Source organism: Piliocolobus tephrosceles, chromosome 2, assembly GCF_002776525.5.
Source record: "Piliocolobus tephrosceles isolate RC106 chromosome 2, ASM277652v3, whole genome shotgun sequence".
Lineage (NCBI taxonomy): Eukaryota > Metazoa > Chordata > Mammalia > Primates > Cercopithecidae > Piliocolobus > Piliocolobus tephrosceles.
Window position 1 is genome coordinate 45,196,461 of NC_045435.1, and position 24,336 is coordinate 45,220,796.

At 46.3% G+C, this 24,336-nt stretch overlaps 2 protein-coding genes across 3 annotated transcripts in view; both read left to right on the top strand.

Moving 5' to 3' along the window:
• COPG1 (COPI coat complex subunit gamma 1) overlaps positions 1 to 12,604 on the top strand; it is a 30,779-nt gene extending 18,175 nt beyond the window's left edge. The window contains exons 16-24 of the mRNA XM_026449046.1: positions 1,142 to 1,245; positions 1,703 to 1,828; positions 2,624 to 2,692; positions 5,990 to 6,132; positions 6,465 to 6,636; positions 7,331 to 7,428; positions 9,658 to 9,796; positions 10,014 to 10,112; positions 12,128 to 12,604. Of these exons, the coding sequence (XP_026304831.1) occupies positions 1,142 to 1,245; positions 1,703 to 1,828; positions 2,624 to 2,692; positions 5,990 to 6,132; positions 6,465 to 6,636; positions 7,331 to 7,428; positions 9,658 to 9,796; positions 10,014 to 10,112; positions 12,128 to 12,258 (1,081 nt within the window). The 3' untranslated portion in view covers positions 12,259 to 12,604. The remainder of the gene's footprint in view (positions 1 to 1,141; positions 1,246 to 1,702; positions 1,829 to 2,623; positions 2,693 to 5,989; positions 6,133 to 6,464; positions 6,637 to 7,330; positions 7,429 to 9,657; positions 9,797 to 10,013; positions 10,113 to 12,127) is intronic.
• Positions 12,604 to 24,336, top strand: part of HMCES (5-hydroxymethylcytosine binding, ES cell specific) — a 27,038-nt gene continuing 15,305 nt past the window's right edge. For both annotated transcript variants that reach the window (XM_023215906.2, XM_026449047.1), the window contains exons 1-2: positions 12,604 to 13,749; positions 14,524 to 14,729. In XM_023215906.2, the coding sequence (XP_023071674.1) occupies positions 14,547 to 14,729 (183 nt within the window). In that variant the 5' untranslated portion in view covers positions 12,604 to 13,749; positions 14,524 to 14,546. The remainder of the gene's footprint in view (positions 13,750 to 14,523; positions 14,730 to 24,336) is intronic.

The window sequence follows — 24,336 nt, forward strand, 5'->3', positions numbered from 1 at the left end:
GTGAGTCTAGGCCCAGGGGCCCTAATGGGAACAATATTCCCTTGGACTCAAGCAGCTTTCCTTTGTCTTTATTTTTTTTAACTGAGAAGGGAGAGAAAAGTTACAGCTACTGATTGTAGAAAAAACAGAGAAAGCATAGAAAAGCATGAAAAACAATGCTATACAAATCGTACCAACCAGATGTGACAATTGGTAACTTGAATTATTTTGCCCATTTAAAAAAAATACCACCGGGCGCGGTGGCTGAAGCCTGTAATCCCAGCACTTTGGGAGGCCGAGACGGGCGGATCACAAGGTCAGGAGATCGAGACCATCCTGGCTAACACGGTGAAACCCCGTCTCTACTAAAAAAATACAAAAAAAAAAACTAGCCAGGCGAGGTGGCGGGCGCCTGTAGTCCCAGCTACTCGGGAGGCTGAGGCAGGACAATGGCGTAAACCCGGGAGGCGGAGCTTGCAGTGAGCTAAGATCCGGCCACTGCACTCTAGCCCGGGCGACAGAGCGAGACTCCGTCTCAAAAAAAAGAAAAAAGAGAAAAAAATAGCTCTATTGAGGCTGAGCGCAGTGGCTCAGTAATCCCAGCACTTTGGGAGGCCAAGGCAGGTGGATCACGAGGTCAGATTGAGACCATCCTGGCGAACATGGTGAAACCCCATCTCTACTAAAAATACAAAAAATTAGCCGGGCGTGGTGGTGGGTGCCTGTAGTCCCAGCTACTTGGGAGGCTGAGGCAGGAGAATGGTGTGAACCCGGGAGACGGAGCTTGCAGTGAGCCAAGATCACACCACTGCACTCCAGCCTGGGTGACAGAGCAAGACTCCATCTCAAAAAAAAAAAAAAATCTATTGAGATATAATTCACATACCATACAATTTACCCATTTAAGATGTGTAGTTTGATGGGTTTTAGCATATTCACAGAGTTATGGAACCATCACCACAACCTGGGTTTAAAACATTTCATCATCCCAAAAAGGAACTCAATGTTCATGAATGTGGCCTCTCCTCCCTCCACCCTCAGCCTGGGGCCACCACTAGTCTACTTGTTATCCCTATGGACTTGCCTCTAATGAAGCCCTGCAGGATCCCTCCTGCCATCCCTGCTGGGCCTCAGTCAGGACCACCTTGTGTCCCGGCTGCAGGTGTGTGATGGATGATGACAACGAAGTAAGGGACCGAGCCACCTTCTACCTAAATGTCCTGGAGCAGAAGCAGAAGGCCCTCAATGCAGGCTATATCCTAAATGGTGAGTCATTCCCTGGCTACCTTGGACTCAGCACCTTACTGGAGCTGTGATTCTTCTCATCACTCCCTGGGCAGGGGAAATCTGAGGCAAGATGCTCTTGGCTGGACTTGCCTGGTAACCACATGGCATCACGGTGACCTCAGGAGGTCCTGGGTCATTCAGGTCACACCAGTGTGGGTGGTAATTGTGAATTGTGAATTGAAACTCTCATCATTAATAAAAACTTTATTTTTACAGCACTTTACCCTTTACAAGTCACTTTGTATATATGTTTATTCCTCACACCTACTCTGTAAGGGAGGATGTGTCTGAGAATGAAGAGGCTTAGAGAATAAAGTGATTTTCTCAGGGTCATACCACTTAGGACTTGTAACTTCGGGACCCAGGGCCTCCATGGTGGTTCCTGGTGCGCAGTTTGCTCTGTCTGCCAGACATGGTGACCTCTCTTTGCCTCTAGGTCTGACTGTGTCCATCCCTGGTCTGGAGAGGGCTCTGCAGCAGTACACTCTAGAACCATCAGAAAAACCTTTTGACCTCAAGTCTGTGCCCCTGGCCACAGCACCCATGGCAGAGCAGAGAACAGGTAACACCTATACTCCTTCCAGAGGCCATCAAGGCCAGGCCTCTGTCAGAGGGTCTGCATTGGCTGCAAAGCCACTAAACCTAACTGGGACGGGTGGGAGTTATGCTGGGAGGAGGAAATGATCCTTTCTGCCTCTGGCTCCCGAAAATAGAGACACACATACACTCAGATGTGTGCTCTCTCACATGTCCTGTGCTTTCTACTCTCAGGAGGGTTAGTATTTTTTTTTTTCTTTTTTTTCTTTTTCTTTTTCTTTTTATTTTTTATTATACTTTAAGTTCTAGGGTACATATGCATAACGTGCAGGTTTGTTACATATGTATATCTGTGCCATGTTGGTGTGCTGCACCCATCAACTCATCAGCACCCATCAATTCATCATTTATATCAGGTATAACTCCCCAATGCAATCCCTCCCCCCTCCCCCCTCCCCATGATAGGCCCCAGTGTGTGATGTTCCCCTTCCCGAGTCCAAGTGAGCTCATTGTTCAGTTCCCACCTATGAGTGAGAACATGCGGTGTTTGGTTTTCTCTTCTTGTGATAGTTTGCTAAGAATGATGGTTTCCAGCTGCATCCATGTCCCTACAAAGGACGCAAACTCATCCTTTTTTATGGCTGCATAGTATTCCATGGTGTATATGTGCCACATTTTCTTAATCCAGTCTGTCACTGATGGACATTTGGGTTGAAGGAGGGTTAGTATTTATAATCCCTGAGTAACAGCACTGGGGTCACCACCACACTGCCCCATGACTGCAGCCGTTGGTCATCATGTGTATAATTTGCTCCTGCAGAAAACACCACCATCACAGCAGTCAAACAGCCTGAGAAAGTGGCAGCTACCAGGCAGGAGATCTTCCAGGGTGAGTCACAGTGGTTGGGGGGTGCTTGGGACCTGGGCTCAGTTTCCTCAGGGGGATCAAGAGTAAGAACCGTCATTTATTGGTCTCTCCTGAGTGCTGGGCCCTTGAGATGCTTTAGACCTAGTATTATATTTGACCCTCAGATGGTGGTTGTTAGGTTCCTTCAATATCTGAGGAATTGAAAGTTCAGAGAGAGAAAGTGGTAGGAGGGGCTGGAATTAAGATCCAGATCAAACTGGCTCAGTGCTGCTACTGGGCCTCAATTTGGAGGGCTCAGGTCCCTGGAACTCAGGCCGGTTCAGAATGTCTGAGAGAGCAGTGCTGGGGTTCAAAGACAGTAGTACTTTTTGTCGGGTTCCACGTGTGTTCTGTCCACATTTGTCTTGTAAGGTTTTCTTCAGGTATCCATCTATCCTCTGGTGTTGCATTTTTAAGGGGAGAGGCTGTGTGTCTAATTGCAGATTGTTTTATCCACTGAATTCCTACTCAGGGACTAGCATAGACCCCTCTTCCTTCATGGGCCCTTACTTCCATCCTAGCTCTTCTGTCTTCTCTTAAACAGTTCTCTGTGCTAAATAGATCGTCACATATTCTGTCTTTTATTTTCTGGATTTATCACAGCACTGAGCCCAGTGCCTGCCTTCCTCACAGTAGGTTCCCAATCAGTGTTGAATTAAATGAAATCCCCCCTTCCCCATTCCATTCAGAATCATGTCTTCTATCAACATAGCATGGATCCTGAGCTAATTGGAATCACTATAACATGAAACTTTTCATTTATATCAGTTTTCTATTGCTGCTGTAACACGTTACTACAAACTTAGTGGCTTAACACATTTATAACCTTATAGCTCTGCGGTCAGAAGTCCAAAGTGGGTTTCATTTGTTAGCAGTGCTGAGTTCTCTCAGGAGGCTCCAGGAATTGCCCCCTTGCCTTTTCCAGCTACTAGATGTGGCCTGTATCCTTGACTCATGGCCCCTTCCACCGTCTTTAAGGGCCCTTCTAGGGCAGAAGGTCAGAGTAGAGTGATTTGAAGAGGCCACACTCCGGGCCTTTTCAAATCTCTCTACTCTGACCTTCTGCCTAGAAGGGCCCTTGTGATTACACTGCTCCCCCCGGATAATCCAGGATAACCCCTGGCTCAAGATCCTTAATTTAATCACATCTACAAAGTCCCTTTTACCATGCGAGGTACATAGTTGCAGGTTTTGGGAATTAGCTTGTGGGCATCTTGGGGTCGTCATTCTGCCACACCTTCCAAGGAAGTCTCCTAAGCCCCTTAAAGGGTAACAATTCCTTTTTTTTTTTTTTTTTTTTGAGGCAGAGTCTTGCTCTGTCGCCCGGACTGGAGTGCAGTGGCCAGATCTCGCTCACTGCAAGCTCCGCCTCCCGGGTTTACGCCATTCTCCTGCCTCAGCCTCCCGAGTAGCTGAGACTACAGGCGCCCGCCACCTCGCCCAGCTAGTTTTTTGTATTTTTAGTAGAGACGGGGTTTCACCGTGTTAGCCAGGATGGTCTCGATCTCCTGACCTCGTGATCCGCCCGTCTCGGCCTCCCAAAGTGCTGGGATTACAGGCTTGAGCCACCGCGCCCGGCTAACAATTCCATTTTTAAACAATCATCCAAAAGCCTCTCATTTACCAATCACATACATGTTCAGTTCCAAGAACTTTCCTAGATCTTGACATTTATTGCCTCATTGGTCTTTACAACAACACTGTGATCAAGATAATTGTATCAGTTTTATTGAAGAAGAGTCTGAAACCCTATCAACAGAATCCCCCAGGTAGTAAGTATCAGTAAGTATCAGGCCAAAACTCTGACTCCCAAGAAAATAAATAGCAATAGAAAAGCACTTTGGTGGTTGATGGTCATAGTGGCCCAAAAGTTGCCCCTAATATCTAGCCTAGATCGTTCTGGGCTTTTTATTGCCTGCGTGTTCATGAGATTCAGTCTTCAGGCTGCAGAGGGCTGAAGCGGTCGCATAGGCCGACTTTTTGTGGAGGAAAAAAGCAAAATAATAACAATAAGGCCCACCTTTCTCTATGTCTGAAACATGAATTGAGTACCTTCTAAGTACAGGGAAAAGTATCAGATCCCTGGCCTCAAAGCACAATTCCTGTTCTCATGGAGTTCAATTAATTGGGAAGACAAGTTGAGAATCAGAGCAGTGGTCTTCAAATATCAGTATACATTGGGATAATCTGAGGAAACATATTAGAAATGCAAATTCCTTGATCCTGAAACCAGAGATTCTGATGTAGTAGATTTGGGATGGAATCTAAGTTTTTAGCACGCTCTACCGCCAACCCCTAGTAATTCTGATACAGGTGATCCATGGTCATAGTGCGAGGAATCCTGCCATAGAATAGGTGCAAGAGTGGTAGCTGTAGCCATTATAGGTGGACACCATGTGCACACATCTACCAGATGCCTCATTCACTTGGGTTATTCCCTTTAGTCTGCAAGAAATGCCAGGACCAGCCAGGGTGGGGTCCCATGGGCCTGTGCTTAAATCCAGTGCTTGAACCTGGCCATAGGGTGTAGGCATAGGTCTTAACCAGACACAGACCATTCTAAGTTGGGTTTTCTGCAACACTCTCATTCTGAAATATCTCTTTATTGGCCATTTGTCTTAACTGACAAATATATAGGACCAGTTTGTTACTTTGTCTGATTTTGTAGCTATAGTAGTATCGATCTTATTTTTCTAATTGTCACCTTCTTTTTTTTTTTTTTTTTTTTTGAGGTGGAGCCTCGCTCTGTCATCCGGGCTGGAGTGCAGTGGCCGGATCTCAGCTCACTGCAAGCTCCGCCTCCCGGATTTACGCCATTCTCCTGCCTCAGCCTCCCGAGTATCTGGGACTACAGGCGCCCGCCACTTCGCCCGGCTAGTTTTTTGTATTTTTTTTAGTAGAGACGGGGTTTCACCGTGTTAGCCAGGATGGTCTCGATCTCCTGACCTCGTGATCCACCCGTCTTGGCCTCCCAAAGTGCTGGGATTACAGGCTTGAGCCACCGCGCCCGGCCTCATATCAGTGTTTTGCTTCTGAGGTCTTTCATGGTACAGAGATGGGGAAAGTATTTGTTGGGGGTTGTATCACATGAGCAAAGTCAGGGAGATGAGAAAATGCATGGATATATTCAGGAAATAATGAGTAGCCAGTTCGGTAAACATATTTATCCATCTAAAGTAGGGTGGAACACCTTGAGAATGGTCATAGGAATTTATTAGAAACCATCACAAGTTGGTCTGGGGATCTAGAAGCTGAGTGAATGTGGCCTGTGGATTTCAGAGCAGTTGGCGGCAGTGCCAGAGTTCCGGGGACTTGGGCCCCTCTTCAAGTCCTCACCTGAGCCGGTGGCCCTCACTGAGTCAGAGACGGAGTATGTCATCCGCTGCACCAAACACACCTTCACCAACCACATGGTTTTTCAGGTGAGCAAAGTGGGCTGAGGCCCTGCTGGGGCATGCGCCCAGGGAGTTGTCCCAGGTCTGGCAGGTCCTGTAGGGACATGGGTCCCCACACTGTTGGTTGGGAGCCCAACTTGATGACAGAATCTGTCCCCAACATGCCTGTCTCATATATCTCTTGACCCAGGGCCTCCATGGGTCCTGATTATCAGCATGGAGACAGGGAGCCTGGGGCAGGGGGACTGGGATGGGAATCACCTTGGTCAACAGGAAAGAGGTGGGACCTCCTGGCTCTTCCTCTGCAGCATGGCTCAGACCTAGAGCAATGTTTAAGCTCCCCTCTCTTCCATCTTCAGTTTGACTGCACAAACACACTCAACGACCAGACCTTGGAGAATGTCACAGTGCAGATGGAGCCCACTGAGGCCTATGAAGTGCTCTGTTACGTGCCTGCCCGGAGCCTGCCCTACAACCAGCCTGGGACCTGCTACACACTGGTGGCACTGCCCAAAGAAGACCCCACAGCTGGTGAGCCCCTCTCCAGATACCACCCTATCCTCATGGGAGCTCATGGGATCAGGAGGTGGGCGACTGGGCACCAGCTGTTTGAGCTTCAGCTCCTTGATTTCAGTCCCAAGAAGAAGAATAGCTGAGTCCCAAATGATCTTCTTTAAAACATTTTTTTTAAAGAGACGGGATCTCACTAGAACTCATGACTTTCTTGTCCTACAAGGTGGCGCCCTCTGTCCAGCTTTGTAGGATTGTATGGCTTGTTGCTGCTACTAATGACATAGCAGGCTGGCCGGGCGCGGTGGCTCACGCTTATAATCCCAGCACTTTGGGAGGCTGAGGCGGGCGGATCACGAGGTCAGGAGGTCGAGACCATCCTGGCTAACACAGTGAAACCCCGTCTCTACTAAAATTACAAAAAATTAGCCGGGCGAGGTGGCGGGCGCCTGTAGTCCCAGCTACTTGGGAGGCTGAGGCAGGAGAATGGTGTGAACCCGGGAGGCAGAGCTTGCAGTGAGCCGAGATCGCGCCACTGCACTCCAGCCTGGGCGACAGAGCGAGACTCCGACTCAAAAAAAAAAAGAAAACACAAAAAAAACATAGCAGGGGCCTAGAAAGCAGGCTGTGACCCCTGCCTGCTTGTTCCCTGCAGTAGGAGCCCGTCCCCTGCAGTCTGGGGACTTCCTAACTACCCAGCCTCTCTTCCCCACAGTGGCCTGCACATTCAGCTGCATGATGAAGTTCACTGTCAAGGACTGTGATCCCACCACTGGGGAGACCGATGACGAAGGCTATGAGGATGAGTATGTGGTAAGAGCCTGGTGTCAGGAAGCTCAGTTTTGTGCTGAGGCTGCGAAGCAACTCCCTTCAGGAACTGACAGAGAGACTGGAGCTGTTTTTGACTTTTTAGGTCTTTAAAATTTTATTTTATTATTTTATTTTATTTTATTTTTTTAGATGAAGTTTCTCTCGTTACCCAGGCTGGAGTGCAATGGCGTGATCTCGGCTCACTGCAACCTCTGCCTCCCGAGTCCAAGTGATTCTTTTGCCTCAGCCTCCCGAGTAGCTGGTATTACAGGCGCCCGCCACCATGCCTGCCTAATTTTTTGTATTTTTCGTAGAGACAGGGTTTCACCATGTTGGCTAGGCTGGTCGCGAACTCCTCGCCTCACGTGATGCACCTACCTTGGCCTCCCAATGTGTTGGGATTACAGGCGTGAGCCACTGCACCTGGCCTAAAATAACTTTTTTTTTTTTTTTTTTTTTTTGAGACGGAGTCTCACTCTGTCGCCCAGGCTGGAGTGCAGTGGCCGGATCTCGGCTCACTGCAAGCTCCGCCTCCCGGGTTCACGCCATTCTCCTGCCTCAGCCTCCCGAGTAGCTGGGACTACAGGCGCCCGCCAACACGCCTGGCTAATTTTTTTTGTATTTTAGTAGAGACGGGGTTTCACCGTGTTAGCCAGAATGGTCTCGATCTCCTGACCTTGTGATCCGCCCGTCTCGGCCTCCCAAAGTGCTGGGATTACAGGCTTGAGCCACCGTGCCCGGCCATAACTTTTTAAACTTATGGAAATACATGTTCATGTGTAAAAAGAAAACTTGGGAAATACAAAAACAAAATAACAAAAGTATGAACAACAGGAAAACATTACACATAATCTTCAGAGTTACTTTTGGGGGGCAGTGGTATAATTGGAATCATTCTTACAATGTAGACCTTGCTATTTTAAAACCATAGTGTATTTTCCAGTGTCATTACAAATACTTCATAAACACAATTTTTTTTTAGTGGATTTAAAATACTGTTATATACTATGTCAGAACTTGATTGACCTTTCACTCTTTGAATGTTGGGCATTTGGATTTCCATATTTTCACTATTTATAATGCTGCACTAAATATCCCTTTAGATACAAATTTTTATCTGCATTTTAGATTATTTCTTTAGGATAGATTCCTAGAAGGAGAATAATTGGGTCAAAGGGTAAGCATGATTTTAAGACATTTTGATTCCTTTTGTCAAATGCTTTCTGGATACGTTTGACCTGTTTGCTGTGCTGGGCAGTCCTTTCATGCACTGGAATAGCCCTTCTAAATTCTCCTATCTTAGCTCGATGGAGCTAAGTACAGGATCCTTCTGGGGTCTGAACTTGGGGCAGTGGCTCAGGGCCATCTGAGTGCAGACCATTATGCTCAGCCTGTGGATGGGGATGGTTACAACTTCTCCTGACTAGAGGGACAGTCATGGTGGAATACAGCTGACATTCGCCATTGTGTCATCCTAGAGTCACAGTTGAGGATGGATGGACCTTCCTTAAGCCGGAAATGACCCTGAGGCAGGAGCTGCTTTAAGACCAAGTGAGCTCCTTGAGAGAGCTGGGTCTGTTTGAGCCCACCCAGAGATGATAGAAAAAAAAAAAAAAAAGAGCTGGGTCGAAGTTGTATTTATATACACTGTAAACATCCACAGGAGTAGGGCCTCGGTGAAAATCTGATGGGAGAATGAATGGGGAACCTTCATGTAGACTCAGTAGGAGTATTATGTGTCAAGTTCAGAGAAGACACAGCTGAAATGGAGACAGAGATTCAGAATCTGTCAAATCCAGAGGACACAGCTGGGGTAGGAGGTTTCTGCTAGTTTCTGCTGAACTAGAAACAGCTGCTGCTCCTGAAGAGCTCATCATCTCCTAGAAATGACAGGCATAGGAAGCAGACCTCTGAGAATGCTATGTAATTCCCTGTATGCCTGGAAGCACTGACACTAGGCAGGCTTAGAAGAGATGATATCACAGCAGGCAGCCCTAGGATGAGTTAGTAGATTGGTACTTGGGATTAGGGCATTTTCTGTTGAAGGGATACCACTTGCCTGTGGGCACCTCAGGGATAGGTACCTGGTCAAGTTGTTCTGTGTCCCCAGAGTCTAGCACAGTCCTCAGTGCCGAGCAAGCACCTGCAGAAAGAGTTGCAGGAAGGGATGTGTAGATGAGTTCAGAGCAGAGTGTGTGGATGGGTGCTTGATTTCTATCTCCATCTCTCCAGCTGGAAGATTTGGAAGTTACTGTAGCTGATCACATTCAAAAGGTCATGAAACTGAACTTCGAAGCAGCCTGGGATGAGGTAGGGGATGAATTTGAGAAGGAGGAAACATTCACCTTGTCTACCATCAAGACACTTGAAGGTAAAATCCTGGGAATGCCATCTCTGGCCTACTTGCAGTTCAAGATCTTTAGGTACTGTTGAAGTGCTCATACCTTTTCTCTCCAAGGATCCAGGGCCAAGTCTGGAGCACATACGTCAAATGCCATTTCATTAAAAGCCCTTCAGAACATGGGGGAGTGGTGGTGGCACAAAGGGCAGACAAGATGGCTTAACAATATTGGGATTTCTCGCTATAGAGGCTGTGGGTAATATTGTGAAGTTCTTGGGAATGCACCCTTGTGAGAGGTCAGACAAAGTGCCGGATAACAAGAACACCCACACGTTGCTTCTGGCTGGTAAGTGGCATTTCCAGGTGGGGAGGGCCTGGATAGCTTATAGCCTGGATGTCCACTGGATCCTGGGCTAAGGACTTCACTGTAAATACAGGGAGTCAAAATTCACAGCATTTAAAATTCGCAAACTATAAAATAATCTGCAGCAAAATGTTTCCTCCTTACCTTGGCTGCCAGCCATTGAGATTCCCTTCCAAGAAGCGACCAGTGTTACTATTACAAACAATGCCTATATAACCTTGCAGTTATTTTATTGCTATAAAAGCTAATAGGAGCACATTTCCTTTTTTTAACTCAAATGTTTATGTACAAATGCTATATATATTGACCTGCAATTTGCTTTTCACTTTACAATGCATCTTAAGAGATCTTCCCTGCCAATATGTAGAGCTTCCTCATTCTTTTTCTTTTAATTGTGGTAAAATATACATAAAATTCACTATTTCAGCCATTTTCAAGTGTGTGGTTCAGCGGCATTAAGTACATTCAAACTATTGTAAAACTATGACCACTATCCATCTCCAGAACTTTTTTCATCCCAAACTGAATCCTTTTTTTTGTTTTGTTTTTTTTATAGCTGCTTAGTATTCCATTGTATGGATGCACCCCATATTCTATGGAACAGCCGCTACTGATGAACATTTAGTTTGATTTCAATCTGTTGCTATTACAGATGTTACAGTAAATAATCGTGTACACACACACACACACACACACACATTTACTTTGCATGTGTACACTGAGAATATCTGTAGGATAAATTTTCCAAGGCATCACCAGGTTAAAGTGATTTGTGTTTCTCATCATGATAAATAACTCCAAGTTGCCTTTCATAGAATTGTGTACCTTTTTTCCTACACTGTGGACAACACAATATGTTACCACACTTTATGATCTTTGCCAGTCTGTGTGGACAATGATATCTTAGTGTAGTTTTTATATTTTCATTGAAGTTAAGTATCTTTTCAAATGTTGAGGCATTTGTATTTCCTTTTCCTGATCATTGTCTTCATATCCTCTGTCTTATTTTCTACAGGGTTGGCTGAGTGTACCTGCACTCATTCTCCTTCCCAGATTACTTACTAGCAAACTCCAGAAATAGCATTTTATATGTAAATTCTTCTGTATTTTTATGTTTCTCTAAGAGATAATGACCCCTGCCCTTTTTTAAAGGACAATACAATTATCATACCTAAAACAGTTAACAAAAGGAAATGGGATTTTTTTTTGGCTAAGTGTTTATAAACAGGGTTGAAAGGAGGCTCTGCTTCAGTACCCTGCCTACAGCTGACAGTTTGTAGCCACATTGAAACAACCCAGTCCCCTGGGTCTTACAGACACCTGCCCTGTGGTTTTCTCGTGGTGGGGCTGTCCCCTTCATTTGTGCTCTCAGATTCAGCCAACGTGCAAGAGCCTATGTGACGTCAGATACAAGCCTTTTATGTCCATCAATTCGTTTGAACTTAGCAGAAGCCTGAATATGGTATTATCATCTCCGCCGTTTTGTAGTTGAGGATACCGAAGCCCAGAGAGACAGTGACTTTTTTTTTTTTTTTTGAGACGGAGTCTAGCTGTGTCACCCAGGCTGGAGTGCAGTGGCACAATCTCTGCTCACTGCAACCTCCACCTCCCGGGTTCAAGTGATTCTCCTATCTCAGCCTCCTAAGTAGCTGAGATTTCAAGCACCCACCACCATGCCCAGCTAATTTTTGTATTTTTAGTAGAGGTGGGGTTTCACTAAAAATGGAAACCAGGCCAGGCTGGTCTCGAACTCCTGACCTCACGATCTGCCCACCTCGGCCTCCCAAAGTGCTGGAATTACAAGCGTGAGCCACTGTGCCCAGCCGAGAGTCAGTGACTTTCACAGTGAAATCCCTCACTGAGGGATTTCAGCCCAGCTCTCCTGCCCATTTCACTACACCAGAGCTGTCTTGATGGGCTGCTGCAAATGCCATCCTTAGCCTGCCCTGTACAGTCCCTTCTGCCATATATACCTGTACTTCTGTCTTCCCTTCTAGGTGTGTTCCGGGGTGGTCATGACATCCTGGTGCGCTCCCGGCTGCTGCTTTTGGACACAGTGACAATGCAGGTGACAGCCAGAAGTTTGGAGGAGCTGCCAGTAGACATCATCTTGGCATCTGTGGGATAAGGGGCCAGCCTGCATAGGACCTTATGCCATTCCCCCACAACACTACTTGGAAGTTGTGCCTTCCTCATGAAACTGGCGGAAACCCCTTCCCAAGCTTCTGTATTCAAAAACAATTAGGAATCATTGCATATTTTTTTTTTTATTCTGCCCCTACCCCCCACCTGGGACTACTTGGGGGCGATTTTTTTTTTTTAATAGGGAATGATTTTAGCTTGTCCTAAATCTTGCTGTCCTCCCTTTCAGGAAAGGGACATTGTAAATGAATAAAACATTCTCAACTCCCTCTTGAATTTATCCCCCAAGAAACCATCTTATCGCTCTAATAAATCAGCATGTATTTATTGAATGATTGCTACACCTTCCCCTTTAAGGCCTCCCCCAAGAGGCAGAACACCTGCCCCGTCCCCCTTGTACTCATAGCCGTTTGGCTGTTGTAGTCCTGTGAGGCGGGACCCTCTCCCCGTCATCGCTGTCCCAGCACCAAGCCCAGGGGTGGGAGCGGTGCAGGTACAGTTGGTTGAGTGAATCAGCTAACAGGCACTTGAGTTCCCACTCCCTCCCACTCGTGCTTCTTGGCAGCGCATCCTCCTTTGATAGTCGATAAACGGAGGCTCCAAAGGGCTTGGGTCCTGTGGCCGTTCCAGCATCAGGTCCTATGTGGAGTGTGCCCTGAGGTTTCTGCTCCCTGTTCAGTTCAGCGAATCAGCATAGGCGAAGAACAGCCCTCTAGAGTATTCTCTGTTGGTTGCAGATGAAGAAATCTCCGGTTTAGGTCCCAAGGGGAGCAGGCTTTTAAACTCAAGCCAGGTTATTTTACCAACTTTGAGGCCAAAGTACACCCGTAAGGACTGTTTTAAAAATCTGGGCCTCACCCTTAGAGATTCAGCTGGCGGGTTGGGGTGCGGGGGCAGGAAAGGCTCATTCTAGTGTCCACCATCGTTTGAGGGCTAAGTGCGCGATTCCTGGAAGTTCTCCTGACTTCCATTTATTCAGTGTTCCTCCATTTTTGCCTCGCACTGTGAGACAGCTGGCAGGACTGTGAAGTAAGGAGTGGAGTTTCCTGGTTTCCCGCCTTCGATGACCCTGTGCCCTAGACTCAGGGCGGCGGGAACCTTCCCCGCTGGCGGCCCTGAGGCGTGCGGGGGGCGGGGAGGAAGGGTAACCCCGCCAGGGAACGGCCAATATGGAAGAAAGTGGAGTCCCGAGAAGCTTGGGATGGATGCATCCCCCAAGGCAGTCACTGTCTCCTGGGGAAACGGGAAAAGATTCATCCCAAATCGGAAAGGAGAAGACGCCACCTCCGGGGCCCGAGGGCGCGGAGATAACCAAGGGCCCCCCCAGGGGGCGGGGCCTAGCTCCAGGAGCGCGGGCTGAGGCGGGGCTGACGTGAGGGGCGGTGAGGCGGGCGGCCAAAAGGGAGCTGAGAGGCGGTGAGGGGAGCCAAGGGAGGTGACGCGAGCCGAGGGAGGTGAAGCGTGCTGCCGGGACGAGGTGAGGAGAGGGGAGGGGAGGCGACGCGGGCGGCTGGGGTGTGGGGAGGGGAGGAGAGGGGAAAGGACGCGACGCGGGTTGACAGAGGGGAGCGTAGGCCCGAGCGGACGCGGGGCGACGCGGAGAGGGCGGCCTGGGCCGAAGTGAAGCAACGCGGGGCGGTGGAGTCTGAGGGCTGGAGCGGAGGGGAGGCGACGCGGGGAGGGGCGAGAGATTGAGGTCGGTGGCTGGGGGCCACCTGCTCCCCGAGAGTCGGCCCCCGCTCCGGGGAGCAGTGTCCGGAGCGGGATCCGCGGCCCACAGTTTCGCGGGTCGGGCCCGGGGACGCTGCGGGCGGGAGGCGGGGATTCTGTGCCCTCTAGGTGAGCAGGTGCTGGCTGGCGTGGGGCGCTGACCCCAGCGGGGACTGGGGGGAAGGACGGGGAGTTTGGGGCACCGAGTCACCCGGAGGAGGCGACCCCAGCTAGCTGCTCTTGCCCTGCTTGGTTCGACCGCGAAGCTCCCTCCGCTGCGGCTCTTCCTGCGCTCAGGCAGGCATTTGCAGAGCTCTTCTGGGGACTTGCCTCAGTGCCCTGCACGGAGTTGGGCAGTGAGCTCAGGGAGCGAAGCAAATGGGCACATCCTTGTCCTTGTGGGACTTCTTGGGGAAGACTTTCGACGGTGGTCACGGAGGGGCACGGCCCTGTGGGAACGGAAAGAGAAGGCGGGGACTCAAGGAATAATACCTAATATTTGAGATACGTAAGTCTTTTCCTTACGTTTTGTAATTTAAAGGTTGCGAGGGACGGTGTTGAAGAATGTGTGGGCGAACATCCTGTCACTTACCTAGAGATGTTCTCACGAGAGCTTGCGCCTACCAGGATCGGCGGGGCCAGCAGCGGCTCCCGGAATGGAGGGACCCTGATAAGTACTGCCCCTCTTACAACAAGAGTCCTCAGTCCGACAGCCCAGTGCTTCTGTCTCGACTGCACTTTGAGAAGGTAACCAGCTTTGCACCATGCTAGCCCCTCGTCTAGCCTCTCGATGGTTATCTCCTATTTGGTTTGGTGTGTGCTCAGCCTCTTGGGATGACATTAAAAACCAGCGTTTACTGCTATATTCTGACTTCCCGTTGAGAACCTCTCTAGACCTCATGAAAGTTTTATCAATGGCTTCCAACACTGATAAAGACTTATTTTTCAGCATTTTTCAGGCTCAATTTAAATGCCTTTGCTATACATGGCATACTAGCCTTAATATATGCCAAATTTATATGAGCTTTGTGTTTTAAAATAGCAGCTTTCACTGATCATCAGGGTCATTGGAGTATCTTAAAAAAAATAATAAAAAAAGCCAGGTGCCGTGGCTCATGCCTGTAACCCCAGCACTTTCGGAAGCCGAGGTGGGAGGATCACTTGAGCTTAGGAGTTTGAGACCAGCCTGGGCAATATAGGGAGACCCCATCTCTACAAAAAATAAAAAAATGAGGTGGGAAGATCACTTGACCTGTGGAGGTCGAGGCTTCATGAGCCATGGTTGTATACCACTGCACTCCCACCTGGGTGACAGATCAAGACTCTGCCTAAAGAAAAAATTTAAAATTTAAGGATATTTCTATGCCCCTTACCAGGCCAGCTTAATCAGACTTTCTAGGCCCAGGACAGGTTTAAGATCAGTTAATTTAAAACACTTCCAATGTTTCTTGAACATTGAAAAGTTTTATTCTTTCTGCTTGTGCTTTCAATATTTTTATGTTTGTCTTTTACTAAAGCTAGAAACGTGTATTTGGTTTGGTTATCTGAAGTTTAATTGCATTCATTGTGTTTGTAGTATTTATCCCTATAGTGTTGGAATTACCAGTCACTTACGTTCATGTTTTAGTTCTTTGCCTTATCTCCTGAAAGAGTGTGTGTCTGTGTATTTGTGCGTAATAAAAATGCTTCGTTCTAGAAAGTAGTAGTTTCTCTATGTCTTAAAGGTTTTAAATGACCTTGACATGTTTTTTAAAATCATGATTGTTGGCTGGGTGCGGTGGCCCACGCCTGTAATCCCAGCACTTTGGGAGGCCAAGGCGGGCAGATCACGAAGTCAAGAGATCGAGACCATCCTGGCCAACATGGTGAAACCCCGTCGCTACTAAAAATACAAAAATTAGCTGAGTATGGTGGCACGCGCCTGTAGTCCCAGTGACTCTAGTCCCAGCTACTCGGGAGGCTGAGGTAGGAGAATCGCTTGAACCCGGGAGGCAGAGTTTGCAGTGAGCTGAGATCGTGACACTGCACTCCAGCCTGGCAACAGAGTGAGACTCCATCTCAGAAAAATAATAATAATAATAATAATTGTGATTGTTTCCTTCCTGAATTTTAACTCTATTTGATCCATAATGCCGAAATCACTTTATAAAGTTGGGTTATACCTCTGGTACATACTCTTTAAACTTTTGTGATAATATGATAGTCAAAAAGGACTCATTTCTGCATTATAGGGTATCACATCATTTTGAAAATAAAGATAACAGGCTGGGCATGGTGGCTCAGGCCTGTAATCCCAGCACTTTGGGAGGCCAAGACGGTTGATCACCTGAGGTCAGGAGTTGGAGACCAGCCTGGCTAACATGGTGAAACCCCGTCTGTACTAAAAATTAAAAAATTAGCTGGGTGTGGTGGTGGGCACCTGTAATCTCAGCTACTCGGGAGGCTGAGGCAGGAGAATCGCTTGAACCCAGGAGGCGAAGGTTGAGGTGAGCCAAGATTACGCCACTGTACTCCGTCTGGCCTGGGCAACAGAGTGAGACTCTGTCTCAAAAAGAAATAAAGATAACAAATAACGGCTGGGTGTGGTGGCTCACGCCTGTAATCCCAGCATTTTGGGAGGCTGAGGCCGGGGGGATCTCTTGAGGTCAGAAGTTCGAGATCAGCCTGGCCAAAATGATGAAACTCTGTCTATACTAAAAAAAAAAAAAAATTGTGGAGATTGCAGTGAGTCAAGAATGTTCCACTGCACTCCAGGCTGGGTGACTCAGTCTCAAAAAAAAAAGGATATCAAATAACATTAATGTTCTTGGTTGAATAAAGCCATTTATATGAAATAGTTATTTTTGTGTCATTTTTAGAGGATGCATACTTCCCTATTGAAGCTTTTTGTTTTAAATGAGAGGGGATTCAAAATAAAATATCCTGGAGAACCTTGAAGGGGAAAAGAGAGCATAAAACATATTTCAAAGGAAAGCATAATTTAGAGTGAGAATAGAGAGCAGGATTAAGTGTATGAGCCTGACTGGGCCTAGTGGCTCATGCCTGTAATCCTAGCACTTTGGGGAGGCTGAGGCCAGAGGATTGCTTGAGGCCAGGATTTCAAGACACCAGCCTGAGCAAATGAGACCCTGTTTTTAACAACAACAACAACAAAGGAACCTTAGTCATTTATATGACCTTCTTAGAATTATAGAAAGTTAGCTGGAAGAAAAATTTGTGTAACACATGTAAAGATAGAAGTATAGAAAGATTATGACTTGTCCTAGGTTACCTAATCAGTGAGGGACAGAACTAGACTGAGATCCAGACCACTGTCCCCACTCCAGTGGATGCATCCTGGAACCAGGAATGGGGAAGGTGGAGCTCCTAGCAAATACAGCCCTCAGTTGGGCCAGTGGTATGAATTTGCTGATATAGTATTTGATTTCACATCTCTAACAAGTTTTGTTAAGATTGCTAGGGTTTCTTAATTTTGATAATATTAGGTATCTCATTTTTCTCAAACCTATAAATTATAAAGCAAACTTAGAACCATTTTAGCAGTTCATTCAAATCATCAACAGCCTGCATATGTATATAGATTGCAACATTTTCATTTGAAACCACAGATTTGCAAATTACTTCCTCTTTCATTTATCCACCCCAGTGCTACCAGCTGTTCTGTTCAGAAGTCCAAAAGGGTAGATAGAGGAAAGATGACTAATACTGAGCAATGGTTTTAGTATTTTGGCTTTTCAACTACTTTCTATTCGTCGTTCTCACATTTGGGTTTAGTTTACAGTTGTCAGATGTACACTTTCAAAGATGATCAGTGGAATTTGTGAGAGCAGAATTCTCAACCTTGACACTATTGACAGTTTTGGCCAGGGTAATTTTTTGTTGTAGGGAGCTATTCTGGGCATTGTAGAGCGTTTAGCAACATTCTCTACGTGCTAGATGTCAGTAGCATCCCCCACAGTAGCATCCCCCAGATCAGAACAACCAAAGATATCTCTAGATACTACCAGAAGTCTGGATGATGGGGAGGGGTGTGTCAGAGTTGTCCCGTACTGAGAACCACAGATTTTTCAGTATTGTTGTCTTGCAAATTTCTGACGAAAGATCATTTAGTTGACCATTGTGTAATGTTGTCTCTTATTCTCATTTATGCACTGAGCTAGGAGTCCTTCTGCTTGGAAGACTTTTTTTTTTTTTTTTGAGACAGGGACTTGCTGTGTTGCACAGGCTGGAGTGCAGTGGTGCAGTCATTGTTGCGGGAAGTCAGGGACCCCAAACGGAGGGACCGGCTGAAGCCGCAGCAGAAGAACATAAATTGTGAAGATTTCATGGACACTTATCACTTCCCCAGTGAATATCCTTGTGATTTCCTATGCCTGTCTTTACTTTAATCTCTTAATCCCCATCTTTGTAAACTGAGGAGTATGAATGTTGCCTCAGGACCCTGTGATTGTATCAGCTACACAAATTGTAGAGCCTGTGTGTTTGAACAATATGAAATCTGGGCATCTTAAAAAAAAACCAGGATAACAGTGATGTTCAGGGAACAAGAGAGGTAACTTTGAACTGGCGGCCAGTGAGCCGGACGGAACAGAGCTATATTTCTCCTCTTTCATAAGCAAATAGGAGAAATAACGCTGAATTCTTTTTCTCAGCAAGGAACATCCCTGAGAAAGAGAATGCACCCTGAACATAGGCCTATAGATGGCCTTGGCCCCTTTTTAAGGCGTCCAGTCTTTTATAGTCGAAGCCAAAGGGATGAAATAAGCCCCCCCCGCCCATCTCCTATAGTGCTCCCAGGCTTATTAGAATGAGAAAATTCCCACCTAATAAATTGTGGTCAGACAGGTTATCTGGTCTCAAACCCTGTTTCCTGATAAGATGTTATCAATGACAATGCATACCTGAAATTTCATTAGCAATTTTAATTTCACCTCATCTGGTGGTCCTGTGATCTCGCCCTGCCTCCATTTGCTTTGTGATATTTTATTACCTTGTGAAGTATGTGATCTCTGTCACCCACACCCTATTTGTGCACTCCCCTTTTGAAAATAGCTAATAAAAACTTGCTGGTTTTACGGCTCGGCTCAGGAAACATCACGGATCCTGCCGACATGTGATGTCTCCCCCGACACCCAGCTTTAAATTTCTCTCTCTTATGCTCTTTCCCTTTATTTCTCAACCCAGCCGAGACACTTAGGAAATAGAAAAGAACCCACGTTAAACATGGGGAGCGGGTTCTCCCGATAAATCATGGCTCACTGCAACCTTGACCTCCTGGGCTCAAGTGATCCTGCTGCCTCAACCTCCCCAGCAGCTGGGATCACAGGCTTTGCCTTTTGGCAGTTTGAAGGGGAAGTTCTCACTATGTTGCTGAAGCCGGTCTCAAGACTCTTGAGCTCAGGCCAGTTGCAGAGGGTCATACCTGTAATCTCATTACTTTGGGAGGCTGAGGCAGGTGGATTGCTTGCAGTCGGGAGTTCAAGACCAGCCTTACCAACATGGAGAAACCTGGTCTCTACTAAAAATACAAAATTAGCCAGGCGTGGTGATGCATGCCTGTAATCCCAGCTACTTGGGAGACTGAGGCAAGAGAATCGCTTGAACCTGGGAGGCGGAGGTTGCAGTGAGCCAAGATCGCTCCATTGTACTCCAGCCTGGACAACAAGAGCGAAACCCCGTCTCAATAAAGAAAAAACAACTCTTGAGCTCAAGGGATCCTCCCGCCTTGGCCTCCCAGAGTGCCAGGATTATAGGCTTGAGCTGCTGCCACTGGCCAGAAGGCAAATTTGATTCTGGAAGAGAAAGAGGATACTCTTCTTTCTCACAAACACACACAAATAGTCCTCATTATTCTTAGATTCCATATTTCCAAATTCACCTACTCACTAAAATTTATTTGTAACCCCTAAATTCATACTCACTTTGCTTTTGCAATCATTGGTGCACATACAGAGAGGTGACAAATTTGAGTAGCTTGATGTTTCCAGCTGAGGTTGATTGAGGCAAAGCTCTGCCTTCTCATTTCTTATGTTATAAACAAGTATCTTCTTTGCAGCCAGTTTAGTGCCATGTGTGATTTCACTGTTTAATATGACCCCAAGTATAGCACTAAAGTGCTGGCTGGTATTCCCAAGCTAAAGAAGGCTGTGATATGTCTTACAGAGAAAATATATTGGATAAACTTTAGTCAGACATGAGTTATAGTGCTCTTGGTCTTGAATTTGGTGTAAACGAATCAAGAGTAAGACTAAATTAGATGTCTTTAAACAGAAACACACATAAAACAAGGTCATACATCGATCAGTTGATGAAAGTGTTGTCACCAGAGGCTGTTAGAAACATAACCTTAGGCTGGGCGCGGTGGTTCAAGCCTGTAATCTCAGCACTTTGGGAGGCCAAGACGGGCGGATCGCGAGGTCAGGAGATCGAGACCGTCCTGGCTAACACAGTGATCTCTACTAAAAACTACAAAAAACTAGCCGGGCGAGGTGGCGGGCGCCTGTGGTCCCAGCTGCTCGGGAGGCTGAGGCAGGAGAATGGCGTAAACCCGGGAGGCGGAGCTTGTAGTGAGCTGAGATCCGGCCACTACACTCCAGCCTGGGCAACAGAGCAGGACTCCATCTCAAAAAAAAAAGAAACATAACCTTGCATTTCCCAGCAATTAATACTCAAAGCAACTTTATGAAATCTAACTACTGCAAATAATGGAAATCAACTGTTTGTGTGTATATATATGAAAAGACAGTTGACTGGCGCAGTGGCTCACGCTTGTAATCCCGGCACTTTGGGAGGCGGAGACAGGCAGATCACTTGAGGTCAGGAGTTCGAGACCAGCGTGACCAACATGGTGAAACCCTGTCTCTACTAAAAATACAAAATTAGCCGGGCGTGGTGGCACATGCCTATAATCCCAGCTACTTGGGAGGCGGAGGCAGAGGTTGCATTGAGCCGAGATCATGCCACTGTACTCCAGCCTGGGCAATAGAGCGAGACTCCATCTCAAAAAAAAAAGAGAATTAATGGATACAGCAGGCAGGATTCTGGAAGAAGCAGAACTGGATTTTATTAGGAGCACTGTGGAGGGATTAGCTTTTAAACAAAAGGAAGCCCTTCTGCTGAGACTGCCACTACTGATGATTCCTTTCTTCAGATTCCATCCTCTCCTGACTTTCTTCATTCTACTCTTATCTTAGTAGGTGCTTTTACTTGGAACTCTGCCTTTACCCTAATTTCTTCTTTTAACAAAAATTTTTGTACCCCCCCCGGTTAAATCCTGTGCATTATATACTTTCTAAGAAACTTTATCTTCATGGTATTAATAGTCATCTCTGTATAGACAATTTTATGATTTGTTTTTAATCCTTACCTTAGAAAAATATTATACTACAATTAAGTGCCTACTCCATGCCACCCATTTTAACTATATTATCTTTCATTCTTAAAAATTATCCTACAAGGTAATTATTGTTTGTTCTATTTTTTGGATAAGGAAAGTTGAGGGCCCAAGAAATTGAGACTAGTCCAACCTCATAAGTAGCGGAGAAAGGTTGTTTGTTTGTTTGTTTCTTCCATCACAGAGTCATAGAGTGCAGTGGCACAATCTCAGCTCAATGCAACCTGCACCTCCCGAGCTCAAGTGATTCTCATGCCTCAGACTCCTGAGTAACTGGGATTACAGGCACACGCCACCACGCCCAGCTACTTTTTGTGTTTTTAGGAAAGATAGGGTTTCGCCACGTTGGCCAGGCTGGTCTCAAACTCCTGATTTCAGGTGATCCGCCCACCTCAGCCTCCCAAAGTGCTGGGATTACAGGCATCAGCCACCATGCCTGGCTCAGAGAAAGGATTTTTGAACCAGGATCTCCTTACAAAGACCTTGCTCTTTCCTCTATACCAGAGATTGGCAATCTATGGTCCTCAGACCAAACCTGGCCTACTGCCTGTTTGTATAAAGTCTTATTAGACCACAGCTGCTATGGTTTCAATGTCTGTGTCCTTGAAAAATGTGTATGTTGAAATCCTAACCCTCAAGATGATGGTATTAGGAGGTAGGACCTTTGGGAATCAGAGCCTTCATGATTGGGATTAGTGCCCTTATACAAGTCACCCCAGAGAGCTAGCTCACCCCTTCTGCCATGTGATGACATAGTGAGAAGGCACCATCTATGAAGCAGAAAGTGGGCCCTCACCAGACACCAAATCTGCTAGCACCTTAATCCCAGCTTTCATAACTATGAGATAAATCATATAGTATCACTTGTGCCACATTCTGTTGGTTACAAACCCATCCAGATTCAAGGGGAATGAACATAGATTCCCAACTCTCAATGGGAGGAGTGTCAGATTTTGCAACCATTTTTTGAAAACTGCCACAGACTTCTCACTAGTATCAGAAATTTAACACATGATCTTCATAAAACCTTTCATCAGCATTTTTTCTTCTCTATTCAGTAGTGCCATCATTATTTCGCTCTTCTGGGCTTGAAAACTTAATTATCCTGCTTTTTTTCATCCAAATCCATTTGTACTACAATTTCTTTTTTTTTTTTTTAATCTTTTGGATGTCATTGTTTTTCTTACTGCCATCACCAGACCCCTGAACCATTGTAGTAACACCCCAAAATGCACTCTCTGCTCACTGGTCTCTCCCAACCCAGAGTGTACGGTGCCATGAAGAATAATTTGTATGTGCTTCTTAATCTGTAGATTTCATCAAATTATCAAGGGGCCCATTACTTAAAAAAAGTTTGACAACCATGCGTTGGGAGTCCCCAAGACTGTCCCCATATTTAGAGATTCATTAGAAGGACTAAGCATATAAGGCATATTGTGTATAAGGTTTATTAGTAAAAGGACACAGAATAGAATCAGCCAAGGGAAAAGACACTAGTAGAAATCTGGAAAAAGTCATGCACAGGCTTCCTTATGTTCTCCTTCCTGTGGGAGGATACTCCAAGTATGTCATTTTCTCCAGCAACGAAAAATGTAGTAACGTATGTACAGTGTTTTTTTTTATTTTTTATTTTTTATTTTGAGAGGCGGTCTTGCTGTATGGTCCACGTCCTGGAGTGCAGTGGCTCAATCACAGCTCACTAGCAGCCTCAACTTCCCAGGCTCAAGTGGTCCTCCTACCTCTGCCTTCTAAGTAGCTAGAACTACAGGTGCAGGCCACTACACCCGGATAATTTTTTTTTTTTTGGTAGAAACGCGAGTTTGCCATGTTGCCCAGGTTAGTATGTACAATGTTTATGCACAGAGAAACCCATTAGAGGCTCAGGGTCCAAGGTTTTTACTGGAGGCTGATCATGTAGGCACTCTGCCTAGCAGGTACCAAAATTTCAGACTCCCAGAAGGAAAACAGGTGTTTGGCATAAACTTTATTGTCTACATAGACTAGGCAGAATAAACCACCCTTATGAGTTGGGGAAAAGTGGGAACACTCTCAAAATCTAGTTCTGAGATGTTAATCGAGGGCCAACCTTATATATAGGTTTTCCTAAAAATAGCATCCTCCAGTGCTTTGAGAGACCGAGGCAGGAAAATCGCTTGAGCCTAAGAGTTCGAGACCAGGCCAGGCACGGTGACTCATGCCTGTAATCACAGCACTTTGGGAGGCTAAGGTGGTTGGATCACAAGGTCAGGAGTTCAATACCAGTCTGGCCAGTATGGTGAAACCCTGTCTTTAGTAAAAATACAAAAATTAGCTAGGCGTGGTGGTGGAAGCCTGTAGTCCCAGCTACTTGGGAGGCTGAGGCAGGAGAATTGCTTGAACCCAGGAGGCAGAGGTTGCAGTGAGCCAAGATCATGCCACTGCACTCCAGCCTGGGCAACAAAGACTCCATCTCAAAAAAAAAAAAAATTTTGAGACCTGCCTGAGGAACATAGTAAGACCTCATCTCTACAAAATAGCTGAGCATGGTGGTGTGCACCTGTAGTCCCAGCTACTTGGGAGGCTGAAGCAGGAGGATCACCTGAGCCCAGGAGTTCAACGTTGCAGTGAGCTATGATTGTGCCACTGCACTCCAGGCTGGGCAACAAAGTGAAACCTGTGTCTAAAAAACAAAAAAGTTTAAAGAAACTAAACCTCTTTGCATCCCTCTGCCTTATTCAAGCAGAATGTCTTACGTTCCAGTAAATATGAATGCTAAAAAACTCAAGTTACCTACATCATGATAAATCATTAAATTGTTTTTGGTTGGTTGTGGTGGCTCACAGCTGTAATCCCAACACTTTGGGAGGCCAAGGTGGGCAAATCACTTGAGCCCAGGAGTTCAAGACCAGCCTGGGCAACATAACAAAACCCCATCTCTATAAACAATACAAAAATTAGCTGGGTATGGTGGCATGTGTCTGT